General features: G+C 38.3%; 1 protein-coding gene across 1 annotated transcript in view; it reads right to left on the bottom strand.

Annotated features, from left to right (window-relative positions):
• clcnk (chloride channel K) overlaps positions 1-15,199 on the bottom strand; it is a 37,332-nt gene that overhangs the window by 1,956 nt on the left and 20,177 nt on the right. The window contains exons 6-18 of the mRNA XM_077513611.1: positions 14,483-14,622; positions 14,332-14,409; positions 13,414-13,486; positions 12,500-12,625; positions 10,875-10,959; positions 10,568-10,669; positions 8,682-8,766; positions 8,377-8,523; positions 6,269-6,338; positions 5,084-5,182; positions 4,381-4,597; positions 3,123-3,256; positions 36-109 (exon numbers count right to left, since the gene is read on the bottom strand). Coding sequence (XP_077369737.1) covers positions 36-109; positions 3,123-3,256; positions 4,381-4,597; positions 5,084-5,182; positions 6,269-6,338; positions 8,377-8,523; positions 8,682-8,766; positions 10,568-10,669; positions 10,875-10,959; positions 12,500-12,625; positions 13,414-13,486; positions 14,332-14,409; positions 14,483-14,622 — 1,430 coding nt within the window. The remainder of the gene's footprint in view (positions 1-35; positions 110-3,122; positions 3,257-4,380; positions 4,598-5,083; positions 5,183-6,268; positions 6,339-8,376; positions 8,524-8,681; positions 8,767-10,567; positions 10,670-10,874; positions 10,960-12,499; positions 12,626-13,413; positions 13,487-14,331; positions 14,410-14,482; positions 14,623-15,199) is intronic.

Below are 15,199 nucleotides of genomic sequence, written 5' to 3'. Positions count from 1 at the left end.
TCTTTGTGTGTGTGCGTGTGTGTTTTTGCTTTTACCTGGGAAGTGCCACACTGTCGCAAGAACATCAGAAGGTCTGATCGTGTGACAAAACCCAAAAATGTTGCAGCCTCTTCAGAGGAGAGAAGAGCACATCCATGTGAAAAAGAGGTGAAATTATTATTTAAAAAATAAAAAATAAACTCTATTCATGACTTAGTACTTACCCTGAGTGTTGGGTAATTCCATTAAAAAAGGTAATTAGTTCTAGTTACCAGTAACTTTCCTCCTAAAATAATTGAACTAGTAACTTAGTAATTAAACAAAATCAAATATGTCAAATAATTCAGACTTTCCCATATTTATAGATTCTTTTTTTTTTTTTTTTTAATTTCTTTAACTCTTTGACCACCAAAAACGTTTAATAACGTTTAGTAAAATCATGACATATGCCGCCATAAATGTTAAATGATGTCATCTAGGTTGGGCAGTGCAACGTCTAAGTGCAGCGCTGCCTGGTCAATGGGTTGTGGAATCAAAAAACACCCACTAACTATGGCCAGCAGATGGTAGCATTGTTCTCTTTTCAATGGGTTGCCAGTATATGGAATTGCAATGAAGCATGACCGAATCTGATGAAATTTGATGTGATGCGTTTTCAAGGACGACATCAATGATCAAAAAAGCCTTTGTCACATTAACTCTAATTCACAGAGCGTCACTAAACAAAAAAATATTAGTGTCAAAGTCACTTTTGTGGAGAAAATGTATCTTTTCACAAAAAGCTTGTTTTCTCGTTTTCAGTTTTTGCTCAATGTCGCTAAAAAATAAGCTATTTTCAAATGGTAATTAGTGGCTAGGGGTGTCACGATTCGCCAACTCCACGATTCGATTTAAATTTCGATTTTGGGGTCACGATTCGATTTTTTTTTCGATTTTTTTTTTTTTTTTTTTTTTCTCCGCTCCCCCACTTTATAACACAGAGGCATATGCTTCTGTAGGCTAAGGCTAGTCTATGATCATTGGTTCTATTCATTGTACAGTAAATCTTATTTCAAAAGATCGGCTACATATAGGTGATGCAATTTCCATATTATTTTTGTGTAAATTTATGTAATATATGATAATTGACATTAGGCAGGAATGATCAAATTCAAAGAATTTATTTACAATATAAAGTTAACCGTCTTGTTCTTACTGAAGTGTAAAATAAAAAATAAAAAAACAAAAACAAAAAGTCACAGTGGGTGCCTGCCATCTATTGACTGTTTTTGGTTACAACAGTGTGCTGTGTGTTCCTCTTAAAATAATGTGCAATGTGCAACAACAACAAAAAATATATTGTATCCAAAGTCATGGAACAAATACAGCCTGAACAAACTATATCCCAACATTTACAGTTGCTGGGCATACTGTAGCGTGGTTCAAGTACACTAATTAAATGTTTGAATCCAGCGTTTTCCAAGGCTGCAGGTCTGCTGCTATAAATAGACCTATGGATCTGGCGTTTCGCGCGAGCTGAAGTGTGTGGAAGTTTCACTGTAAATGAGGATGAAATAGTTGGTTGGACCGTTGTTTTCCCACTTCTAGTTGAATTTGATAAATCTAAATCTTTGTGATGCCTGCGTAAATGTCCCGTCATGTTTGTCGTGTTTCCCGTTGTTACGGCTGGCGGCTCGGGCCATTCAGTTTGAATGCGCCAGCGCGACACTCTGATTGGAGGACTGTGCCAGCGCGACACTCCGATTGGACGACTGTGCCAGCGCGACACTCCGATTGGACGACTGTGCCAGCGCGACACTCCGATTGGACGACTGTGCCAGCGCGACGCTATTGTGTATCCGTGTATTATACCCCTATTAGTTATTGTTTCTCCTCCGTTCTGTCAGTTCTGTCAAATGCGGTTATTATTTGTTCACCTTCCACTTTCACTCCCTTGTCAAACCCCTGCCTGAAATTTCAATTAAAACTACTCAGATGTTAAAGTCGACCCGTGTTTATCTACTCTAAATTTTCTGTTATTGTGTTACTTCCCTTCCCCTTGACGAGCCGGGCGTAACACCGTGGCCGAGTACAGTACGCGCACATAGCATATCTTGCAACTGTGGTCTTTTTATCGACAACGTGAACGTTGTCGACATAACTCACCGGGAACGCAAAATGTTTCCAAACTGGTGACGAGAGAAGCGGGAGCGGCTTGAAGCACCATTGCTGTGTCTGTCCGCGCTTGCCATCATGACTGCAGGAGAAGTCAGCTAACAAGTGCCGTTAGCTAGTAGCTGAATGGCTGCGTCTCATTTGCTTTCCTGGGAGGTGGCGGTGGCGGCGGGCGCGGGGGGGGGCATCGAATCGTGTGTCCTCTCTTCTATTTCGATGCTCGAAATCGTGACGTAATTTCGATCGATTTCGATAAAAAATCGAAATCGTGACACCCTTAGTAATTACTAAAGAACGGAATATGGTAGAAACACATTTTTTTTTCTAATGGAAGAATGGAATGTGATATTTCATTTGGTACTCACATTGTAAATGTAGTAAAAGCACACAATATTCTGTTTGCCTTGAAAGATGAGTTAAAATGCTTGAAATCGGCTGGCATTATGTTTTTTGGTTTTTTTTGCGTTTTGAATTTTCTTATTCCAGGTGCACTGGAATTCACTTCACCTAATATTTATTCTACGTCCTAACCACAACTAGATATTTGTAGGAACTAATTGTAGTATTTTCGTTACTACAGTATTAACAGTAAGAAGTGTGTTGATTTTTTATGTAACTTTTCTTTTTTGTTGTGTTTCTGTTAAACGCTTTGTGACAGCTAAGGCTGTTTCAAAGCGCCTATAAATAAAAATGTCTTGACTTTTAACTCAATGTGTAAAATCCAATAAAAACCACCGCACAGCTTCCAGGAAATTGCTACATACTATACTTGCAAGTAACAAGCACTATAAATCTATCTACCATCTACCCAACTACATATCTCGCGTAGCTAGCTAGCTCCCAAAGCAAGCTAGCAATCAACAGTAAACAAACACATCAGTTCAGATTATTCAGATACTTCGTTGTGCACGAACGTTAGTAGCTTCTTTCTGGCTGAGTCATGTGTGTGGAGAAGGAGCAGTATTTTTTGCACATGTGTGTCAGCCCACCATGTGAGTCCACCACGGGGATTTGTGTCTCGCTGCTGCTGTTGACAACATGTCGGACCTCCTCCGGGCCAGCCGCTTTCTGAAGTTGCACTCGTGTCGCTCCCAAAACGTGTCCCACCTGCTTGGAGAGAAGCCTGTCAAAGAAGACATATTATCACATTATCACAGCAGCCTCCAGTCAATGGCAAATGCTCGCTTGTCACAAATTTGTCATCACAATTCTGTGAAGATTTAGGCTCTTGCAGAAGGCTAAATTAGATTTGCTTCCCCTCTCATTGCATTCAAGTTTGGATTCTTCCTCGCTGCATACAAAATGGAGGAGATGTCATCCACTGAAGTGATTGCAGTTTGATCGTGGTGGGGAATACAAATACTTTGTTACTGTCATGGTTATTATAGTTTTGGAATTTTTCATTTTAGTTAGTTTTCATTTCGTTTTGAGTTTTGTTTTTTAAATAGTTAGTTTTAATTAGTTTTCAGGGTGGTTCTGTTAGTTATGTATTAGTTTTAGTTTCAGTATTAGTTTTAGTTTTAAAAAATGTGTATTTTCTTGTGCGCAATATTTATAAAAAAAACAACAAAAAACACCAGGTTAGTGATGTCATCTGAAGGTGCTTTTCTATTGGCTGCTGCAAGATGATGTCACTTCTGTGTGACACACTTTCAAACGTCCTTATTCTGGTTAATATTAAAATAAATTACTTAAAATCACATTTAAAGACTCATGCATTAAATTAATGACCAAAGACTAATATGAAGGACATTTTTGCTATAATTATAGCTAGTTTTAGTTAGTTTTGCAAACATAAAATGTAGTTTCATTTCAGTTAGTTTTCATTTTTTAAAAAGCATTTTCGTTATTCGTAATTTTATTTAACGAAACAGTTTGTTTTTTTTCTTTTTAGTTTTTTCGTTAGTTTCAGTTAACTAAAATAACCTTGTTTACTGTACTAAACCACCACCACCACGCCACGTGAAGTTTAATATTATTCATCTTTTTAATATAACTATTCCCAACATAACATTTGGTGAGCTTTCAAGCCCCCATAAATAAGTCACAAAAACCCTTGGATATGAATCTGGCAGATCGTTGTAGCCCGTAGGAAGTATCTTATTTTGAAATAACTTTAGCAGAACCACCAAAAAGCCCAAAACGGGTCACAATAATGCCTAACGGTTAAAATGAAATGTGGTCTACATTATTTCACAGAGAAATGAAAACATTGTATTGCAGATGAATAATATATTGTTGGTATACCCGGGGAGTGCCATGGCGAGAGAGGGCATGTGTGGCAGCCTCTTGCTGATGGAGACAGCGTCATAGAAAGATGGGCGGCTGCCAGACCGAGCAACGCCATTGGCCAGCAGAGTGGCGAGGAGGACGGGAACAACATGGCTGAATTGCCCGGTTAACTCTAAGGCCAAGAGGGCTGGCGATAAAGTATGCGTCACCGCCCCGGAGAATGCTGCTGCACCTACACAACGACGACAACAACATATTAGGTCGAATCATGTGCAGTGGTGCCTTGAGATAGGAGATCAATTCATTTCATGATGATGCTGATAACTCAAAACAATCACATCACAAGTAATCTTTTCTCAATGAAATGAATGAAAATGTCAATCCATTCCATTCTCCACCCCCAAAAAACAACAAAAATGGTTGCAATGTGCATTTTAATGAGGAAAAATATTGCACCGTAATATTGAAATATTCTATGCAATGTGCATTTTTTTAATATTGCCTTGCACGTTTGTTTGTTTTTTACTTTCAATGTAAATACAGTACAATTCCACAATTGCTTTCATGTACAGCTACAGTAATATTGACGTAGTAAAACACATTAATATTCATAGACAATACTACAACAATGACATATAATGATTTTTTAAAAGTAGTACAACTTGATAAGCAGTAGTTTTTATATTTTTTAACAATTTATTTATTTATTTATTATTACCAGCAAGTGCATATCCCCCAGGATTGATAGAAGACCATTCCTGCGTGCGGAAGGAAACGTAAAGTATTCCTTCTGCAAGGAAACGGCCCAAGGCTGCCCCTGGGAGGAAAAAAAAAAAAAACAGAAAAGAAACAAAAATTAGTATGAGCTAACAAACTTTCTCCAAAAAATGGTCTGTCATGTTTTGGTTCTGTGGGGTTGGGATTTTGTTTTCTTTTGGTGTTTTTGGGTGTGTTTGTCTGTGGTTGGTGGTTTTTGTCATGTGTTCCTTGTTTCTTCCCTTGTCTCATTATGTAAAACCATGTCCACCTGCGTGCGTCTTCCCTTCCTTGTGTGTGACCAATCACTGCCCTCATCCACTTGTGTTTTCCCCCAGGTGTGTCTCATTAGTGTTGGTGTATTTAGCCTGTTGTGTTTGTCCAGTCAGTGTAGGTGCATTGATGGGGTCATGCTGGGTGTATTGTCGAGCAAGCTGGAATTCTGTCAAGTTCTGTTCTGTCAAGTTCTGTTCTGTCAAGTTCTGTTCTGTCAAGTTCTGTTCTGTCAAGTTCTGTTCTTTCACGTCAAGTCTAGTTTTGTTTTTCTTGCCTAGTTAATAAATCAACCTAAGTTTCCCATTCCCGTCATCTGATCCGTCTCCTCAATTTGGGTCCACAATCTCCTACATACCGTAACATGGTCCAATTTGCTTAAGTAGGAAACTGCAGCACTCTCTCTTACCAGTTTGTTTCTTTTTCCACATGACAGTCTATATTCCAAAACTGAACAGAAATACTACATACTCCTGTTCAAATGCATTTTTTTCCATGTATGTGTGTGTATATATATATATATATATATATATATATATAAATGAGACCAAGTTTAATAATTCCAAAACGTTTTCTATCAGTGTTTTGTAAAAAAAAAAAAAAAAAAAAAGTGACAAACTATAACTGACTATTGTGTGCAATGGAATTATTTGTACAACTATGTTAGCATAAATAGTTTACAAATATATTTGTATGTTTTCTTTCATGTGGTATACAATTTACAAAAAATCTAAATCAGTGCTCTATATTAAATATATATTGTGCCATTGGGTAGGTAGGGGATATTTTTTATTTTTATTTTTTTAAAGACCATTATTACTAAATTGTTTCAATGTTTCAATGATACAAAGACAATTTTCCCTCCCTCACTCACCATAAATGAAGACTGGCATGAAGTAGCCAGCGGGCAGAGGCAGAGTGCAGACGAGCGCCGACATCCATAGCTGAGAATCAACACAAGCGCAGCTCTCATCACAGGCCTCACAAATCCAATTTCATTTGGCTGCATTCATACTGCAGCATCAATTCGAACCAAATAATGGACGGTGAGAAGTAAAAGGCTTATTATGGGCAGACTGAAAAGAGTAAAAATACATTTTGTTATGAGTAAAAGGACACAAAGATGTGAGAGTAAGAAATCCAAGTAAGAAAAATTTTGTATTATCAAGAGAATAAAATAAGCATAAACTGTGTTAAGATGAGGACTCTTGAGCTTTTGTCATGTTACATTTTCATCGAAATTTTACAACCACTCAAAACATACTTTTGCGGGAAAAAGCTGAATGTATTGCCTTTGCCTGATGTCATGTTTGTTTTTCTTCAGTGACAAAATGGCACCTGAATACAAAGAGTGAAAAGAGACCCGGCAGGGGTTATTGCACGTCTAGAGGTTTCGCATAACTCTTGTGAACAACGGACAATGCCAAAAAAGAAAACTATCAGCGCTTTCTTTAGCTCAGTGGTTGTTAACCTTGTTGGAGGTACCGAAGCCCACCACTTTCCTATGTGCATTCACCAAACCTTTCTTTAGTTATGTTTTTTTTTCCCCAAATTCAAGACATAGGTGTAAGGTTTACCAGTGAACAAAATAAACAATAAAGGGAGAGTAGCCTTTTCATTGCATATGGCTCCCCTCAGCTTAAATTCAGAAAGTGTTGTGTTCTTGTATTCCCCATCTCCATGTGTTCCTTTAGTTTGCTAGATAGCTAGTTGTGCTGGACTAGAGTTGCACAAATTGGCATTCAACTCAACAACCACCACCGACCACTGTTTTCTTAAGATGGACCCCGGGGGCAGCAGGTACAAAAAAAATAAATAAATGAAAAAAAAAAAAAAGCAAAGGACCCAGAAATTAACCCTGTGGAACACCACAAGTTCTGTTATACATGTGAATTCATACTGCACATATTCGTCTGACCATTTTCTTTTTATTTATTTATTTTATTTTTTTGCTCAATAGCGTTGGTATGATTAGACTACAATATAATAATGAATAATGATAATGAGCACTCAAAATTCCCTGCAGCACAGATTCCTCTCTTTAGTTTTTCCTCTGGTCTCTTGAGATCTCCTTAATTTGTTGGAATTTAAAGGTTTCTGGTGTTGGCGTAAGATTCTGGTTTTGTAACCATGTGGATGGCAGGAGGTGTATGGTTGATGCTGGATTTCCCTTTGATGGATTGGATGTGCTGGTGTCTGTGGATCTCACTCTGTTTCATCTATCCTTCCCTCCTTCCTCTCTTTAGTTTTTTCCTTTGGTCTCTTGTGATCTCCTTAATTTGTTGGAATTTAGAGGTTTCTGGGGCTGGCGTAAGACTCTGGTTTTGGAACCATGTGAATGGCATGAGGTGTTTAGTTGGTGCTGGATTTCACTTTATCTTTCTTTTCTTTGACCTTTCCTCTGGTCTCCTGACCTTCTGAACTTCATGACTCTGGCGAGACTGAAGTATCCGGTTAAGGTTGAAGGGTAATGGGATTTTTATTAGGTTTTAGGTGAATTAGTGAGTACAAATTTCCACGTATTTACACGTACGTGCACACACACACACACACACACACACACACACACACACACACACACACACACACACCTGGGGCATATCAAACCCAGGTAAAGAACCACTTATTTAGCTCCAATAAACCTTGTGTGCTGAGAGACACGTCTTGATAATGATAGTTTTGTGAGGAAATGGTTGGGCGGAAAAAAAGGCATTACATTAAGGAGCGTAAGCAGTATTATTAGGACATGAGCATGGGTGTGTGAGGACCAAATTGAAATGGAAAGTCCGGCAAGAGATTTCTATCTGCTTCTACTGAAAATAAAACCTTTCGGTGCCAAGTTTAAGAAGACAATGCCGCCTCAAAGGTTGAACTAGCATTAATCTTTAAATGGCTCATTGTCCTATGAAAATGTCAGCCGCTTGCTGCATAATATTAGGGCTAAATTTATCTCCAGTAGTACATTCAGTCCTTCATTTGTACCTTCATGAGCAGAAAAACGGTCAGAGACAGGAAGACGGCATACTCGGACGAGCCCCACTCTGTCTCCGGCTGCCCAGAGGCATTGTGGGATTGAGACGTCCATGGAGTGTTTTCCAGTAATGAGGTGAGCAGCTGCTTCATTGTGAACTGAATTTAAGAGAAAAGAAAAAGGCAATGTCATTTTTCTTTCCAAAAACAAAACAAAACAAAACAAAACATTACATTAAGATTTCAGGGCGTACTCACACTAGGCTAGCATCTGCCTTTATTTATTTTTTTTAGTATTTTTATTGATGAAGACCCACCTTGGGAACCATGTGTTGACCCACAGAGTGAGGGAAGGTGAGAGATGCCAAGAAGAAGGCGACTACGGCAGAATACAGTGCTTTGCTGCACACACAATCATCACTGTCATTTCACTTCTTTTTGATTCATCATGGCATACTTTTTGCATTTTGATTAGGGCTGGGTAATATCCTCCTGACTACCAGGAAAAAAAATATTGGCCAATCATGTTTATTTTGATATTCCCCAATCTTTGTGAAGAACTGGAATACTGCAAAAGAAATTTTTGAAAAAAAAAAAAAAGTTTTTATTTTTGAGCTATGATGTGTCCACTGCAGAGGACAGTTTTTAAAACTTAAATGCTAGGCTCAAATACAGTTAAAATAATTAAAACAACACTTTAATGTGTTCTTAAGAGTCTTATAGAAAACGTGCTAACAACATTTAAAGCCTGCATTTGTTCAATAAAAAGTGTTATACACTTATTTTTCCTCTTCCCTAAAAAGTGTTTGCACTGAGGGAAGCCATTTTCTTTTTTGATGCAATCAAAAGGTAGCAAAGCCTCACCCCTACACATTTGGTATCATTGGAAAGCTCTGAATGTCCTCTATAGAGCACAAAATGAGTTAATTCATTCGTATGCACTGGCTGGGAGATATTCAGGTTTAAAAAGGTCCACTACAGAGGACAAATTTGAATTGCTGGTAGTCAGGTTACATCGAACAAATATCGATATTGCGATATTGCTCCATGCAATATGCATATTGCAAAGACATGCAATAATTTTCATATGCATTTTGTTCGTTTGTTTTACCTGAATTTGACCAATCAGACACAAACTAACGTGCATCACCATCCAATAGTTGAATATCATCTAGGGTAATTACAATTAATTAACTAAGAACACATTGAACTTGCTTTTTTTTTTTACCACATGAAAAAAAATTATTCTTTCATTTGATAATGTTAAATATTGTAATAATATCGATATCGCGATAGTCAACAACTATATCGGATGTCGCATGTTTTTCTAATATAGTGCGCCCTATAAAAAACATATCAGTTATTACGTTTTTGGGACACACAAAAGATTAATAATAGAACATATTAATACGTTTTTGGGAACAAATGAGTTAAAAATATGAAGTAATTGTAACTACCAGTTGAGATGGGACCTATTTGCAATTTAGGCGAGTGTACAACCTGGACTGCTTGCCGGCCAATCACAGAGCACATACAGTATACAGTAGACAAGCAACCATTCACACTTACTACACTATATTCTTCTTTCTTTATATATACACTATATTCTTCTTTTTTTTTTTGTCATCAAGTGACAGCATTGCCAGGTGGGAAATATAGTAATATCATACTATAGACTCAAAATTATCGCATTTTGATGGAAATTATCATACACCCGTCATAACCAAAATACACTGATTCGCGACAGTCAAATATAGTCATTCTTGTGTTTAAAAACGCTCACCGCTCACAGTCACTCAAGGCTTCGTTGCGGGTTAACGTCAGTGATTTGTATTACTGGATTGGTGGTTTGAGTCTTGTGCGATTTCCTGTTTGGAAGCATCTCCTGGGGGCGGGCACTTACCATTCAGCCAATCAGTGCATGGACGTCATTCGTTTCTCATGCTCAGCAAAGCGCGATTGGCTGGTAGTATATCACATGAGAACAGATACCTTCATGGTTCGCAAAAAAACTCTGGCATTTTCAGTGTTACCGGCAATAATCCAAAATGGTTTTTGCCATTTTTTGGGATTATTGATCGTACATCGTACAGAGGGTCAAATTATCGTACAAATAGGCTACGATAATTATCGTACACCTGGCAACACTGTCAAGTAATGACTCCGTCATCGTGAGTGAGTGAGTGAGTGTGCGTGTGCTCACTCTGTTTTCAGCATGTTAATGAGGACGGCGTTTGTGGAGATGAGATGCAGCATTAGATGATGCAGGGAGAGATACAAGCAGCTCACAGCTCCACACAGTAACCTGTTTCCAGCATGGACATACACGCGCACACAGAGCACACATGCACGCACCCCCACACGCATGCACGAGTCATTAGCATCGATGATGAGGCTAATTGGAAGAACAACACAACAGCTCAGAGTTTCCACATGGCCTAACGTGAATATGAATCAGTCCGACGTCTGGAATGAAATTGGTCTGTGGTGAGTCAGAGGAGTCAGCTCACCCGAGCAGAGCAAAGAGCAGAATCTCCGATGGGAGGAAAGGTAAGGCCGTGGGGAAATTGGTTTGAAACAACACCTGAAGAGTCTCTGGAGGGACAAAACAAATCAAGTCTTCTTTCATTTAAGTTCACTGAGCTTTTACTGAAATCGCAACCTGAAGGTTTTCTTCATGTAAATTGCATCAAAAAGCATTTCTTACTTGAAACTTTTTTTTGTTATCCATTTACCTACTAGAGAATTATTGAATCCAAAACAATTACTGGGCTTCTGCCTCCAATCCTTGCGTGTTTATGCGTATCTGTTTGCCCTTAAACAACGATGACTTCACACTTACACTATTCTACATGCCGTTAAAATATCTGAAATCGGACAGAATTTCTCTGCCCCTCCATCTTCCCTATAAATAGCTTTCTGGAAGCTTTTGAAACCTTACCGTATTGATTTCTGCCCTCTAAGATAGGACGAGAGCATTAAAAAGGTTCCGTTGCTGATGTTGAGCGATAAGATTCAGTAAGAGCCCTGTTGGTCCTCGCGGTGAAAAGTGCCTTGAGAAAATCGATAATAGTGCAAACAGAATGCTACAAGTCGTACAGCGTCACTGACAAACGGACTTTATTGAAAGTGAGAAATGGTAGGTTGACTTCCAAAGATCATAAAACAGAAGCTTAAACAAGAGGAACATGTTGTCCTTTTGTAATTTAGTTATTTGTATTACAGCAGGTGAGAAGCTTGATAGACCATCAGTTATAAATTTGAATGTAAAAATACAGAAATGGTCATATTAATTTAAACCCCCAAAATGCACTTCTGTGTGGAATTTTTGCTCTGATAACATAATTTGCCTGATAGGTTGTATTTCGACATTCCGGCAACATTTCAGGGAATGCCACATTTTGTATGAAAGGTTGAGCAGATGGCAAGGTGCTGTCCACTTAGCAACAATTGGGCAACACATCCTGAGGTCTGTAAAGTCCGCCCTTCAAAATAAAAGCACACTAGTACGTGGTCACATGAAAGGATCCTTTAGTGCAGTGGTCCTCGAGAGTCGCTGCCCTGCCTGTTTTCCATGTCTCCCTCCTCCAACACAGCTGAATCATATTATCAGCTCATCAGCAAACTGTGTAGAAGCCTGATAGCGATCCTGTTCATCAAATCAGCTGTGTTGGTGGAGGGTTCCCTTCTCCTGCTTTAGTGCGTCACACTACTGAAAACAGCAGTCAATTTTTCTTGGTAAAGACCACAAGCTCCAAGTTACTATTCACCTGAGAAGTGATGACCATGAACAACAATGTAACTAAGACCATTGCGGAAATATTGTTGGCTTTGGCTAACTTTACGAATCAGCCTACTCGACCAGGTGTTGATTGCATGTTTCTAGCTAACGCTACCAACCACAAAACAAAATCGAGGAAACCCTGCAAATGTAACCAACCTAACTGTAATCATGTAAATGTTATGATTATCCATTGCATCATTGTATTAATAAACCGTATTTTAAGATATACATTATTTGGTTGTATTCTAAAGCCGGACTAGGCACAAAGACTGTAAATTAGCTTCAGCAATATATCTTATAAATGCATCATTTGTTCCCATTGTGCGTGAAGATTTGTCAAACGTGCTTTACCTTCGTCTCCACTCCACACTGACAACAAGCGGAAGGTCAACGCGCCGCAGGCTACTGTGAAGAAACACGGGAAGTAGTTCCGCATAGCGAAGTGAGAGGACATCACTTCCATGCTGAAGAGCACACCTACAAGGATGGACAAGGAGAAAACAAAAAACACACAATGGATTGACCTTTCCTATAGCTAAGCTGACTTGCTAATAGCTAAAGCTAACACCAGCATACCATTAATTGACAAGCAATACAATTTACCAGTACATTGCTTGGGCAGACAAAACGTGTGCCTGATTTTTGAAGGATATCACCAGAGGTGGGTAATCCAGGTCCAGAAAGTAAAAACCCTGCCACAGTTTGGCTTTACTCACGGGAGGTTCTACTTGACCGATTGGTAAGTAACTTGTTTACCTGCTGGTTGCTGGTTGATTAGATGCACCTGAGGCTAAAGCCAAACTGTTGCAGGGTTTTTACTTTCTGGACCTGGATTACCCACCTCTGGATATCACTAGGTTTTTTTGTTTTTTTTGTTGTTTTTTTTTTGTTTTTTTTTTGTTTTTGTTTTTTGTAAACATAGTTCAAGAGCCTGTATTTATCTGGGGAATATATCACTGACATCAGGCCAAAACCTTGTACCTCGAAAATAGTCACTTTTCCGGAGACCTAAAAAAAAGCATGTTTTTGTTTGTTCAACCATTACATCATCAAAGAGAGAAACTCATTTTCAACACTTTAGATCAGTAAAAATAACACCCAACAATTTTTTTTTTTAAACAATATGAAATTGACCAAATTATGAGGTTACATCGATACTTTCAGGTGAGTGGATGACAGTCACGATAAGAGGATAGGGAGAGTATATTGAAGGACAAAATGGAAGCACAGTTTAGGAAGAAATTATTATTTGCTTCATTTCTTACCACTTATAGGTGCTCCGAAGCAGCTCGCGACACCGACTGCAGCGGCTACTACCAACATGTCTCCATCTGCTTCCTTCCAGACAACATAAAAAATGATGACACAATGAGCTGATTTATTGAAAAATTTATTAAACTACATAAAGTGGACGCCACGCTTCGCCTGGCTGTGCCATTTGGCTTATAGATAAAAGATCAAACTGAACAAAACATATGTAATGTGAAGAATTAAACAGTTTGTGTATCAAGATGTAATTCAGTGCTGCTCCTTCTAGTGTTGCCCGCCATGGCCTGCAGGAGGCAGTCTAATTTTCAGACACAAACGAAGAAGAGTATTACACTACTACAATAAGTGACTCAGTAATATGCTGTTTGTTCTGTTTCTTGCTTGTAAAAAGAAATAATTACTGTTATTATAATTTATGTCCTGCTAAGTCATCTATTTATATAGTTCTTTTTGTCTCCATGCGTCACTTCACGGTTTGTGTTCAAATATCCAACTGCGACTATCAATGCTAACTGTTAGCAAATCAATGGCATTATGTTTACAACCACAAGCTAACAGGCCATTCTTGAGTCAATGTTGTTAGTTGTTCAAAATATGCAACGTTGTTTTATGTTTAGTTTGACAGAAATCTTCAACTGGGAGTGGCATTGAACAGCTTGAAGCCTTTGTGTTGAATTTGTCAATATCTGCCAAACTTACCAAAACTGACTTGAGCTAAATCTGCAGGTAGGCTACCACTGTATTTGTATACAAACAACAAAAAGTCATAATTGTAATAATACTTAATAATTTTTGGACCACTTTGAGGCAATATACAACTGTTGTACTGTTAATTCTAGTGATGCGATTGCACATTTAATTATTATTATTATTATTTTTAAACAACAACTAAAGGCTTCTTTACAGTACTGTACCTTCTTTGTGGTTTGTATCAGGGAGCAGAGTTTGTTCAGGTAGCTTGCCATCATGGTGCAAATGTGCACAAATGGACCCTGATGTTAGGAAACAAACACCATGAATAAATAACTAAGATGATTTTGAAGCCGTAAATAAGAAGCCTCTCACCACTTTCCCTAGGAAAAGTGTGCTCCCAGCTGCCAGTGTACAAATGAGACCTAGGAACTTGGTGAACATGTTGGTGAGGGATAAGTAACGTGGCAGTTGGATGCCGGTCAGCATGGTCCTCACCTCTGGAATTCCAGAACCTGTCCAAACACCAATAAAAGAAATTACAATATGTATGATTCACTCATGCATTAAAAATGGATACTTGACTAATTGAACAATTTCAGCAGTGAAAAGTTCATATTTGGTCCAGAATGAATTTGATAACTTCATTATTTTTCATGTAAAGTATAATTAATAATTTAAAAAGTAATTTTTCTATTTGCTGTTGACTGATGATGACATCACCTGTGTTGAGGAAGTAGGTAATGGCTAATCATGGCTCACCTGTTTTCTGGGTTTGGTCAGTAAACTGAGCCATGATTGGTCGTTACCTTCTTCCTCAGCACAGGCGATGTTGTCATCATCAGTCAACACCAAGTAGAAAAATTGCTTTTTAAATGTACTAATTGTACATGATGAAAAATAATGACGTTACCACATTAATTATAGACAAAATGTTAACTTTTTAGTGCTGAAAATGGCTCAATGAGTCAAGTACGTATCCCTTTAAGACTTACCCATCCACTAGGGGGCATACTTGCATTTTAGCTAAAGTACCGGGGGAAGCTATGCTGTGATACTAATAAGCATTATAGCCTACAACATTTTTCTGGG

Source organism: Festucalex cinctus, chromosome 2 (assembly GCF_051991245.1).
Source record: "Festucalex cinctus isolate MCC-2025b chromosome 2, RoL_Fcin_1.0, whole genome shotgun sequence".
Taxonomy (NCBI): domain Eukaryota; kingdom Metazoa; phylum Chordata; class Actinopteri; order Syngnathiformes; family Syngnathidae; genus Festucalex; species Festucalex cinctus.
This window is presented reverse-complemented; position numbering and strand designations above follow the sequence as displayed.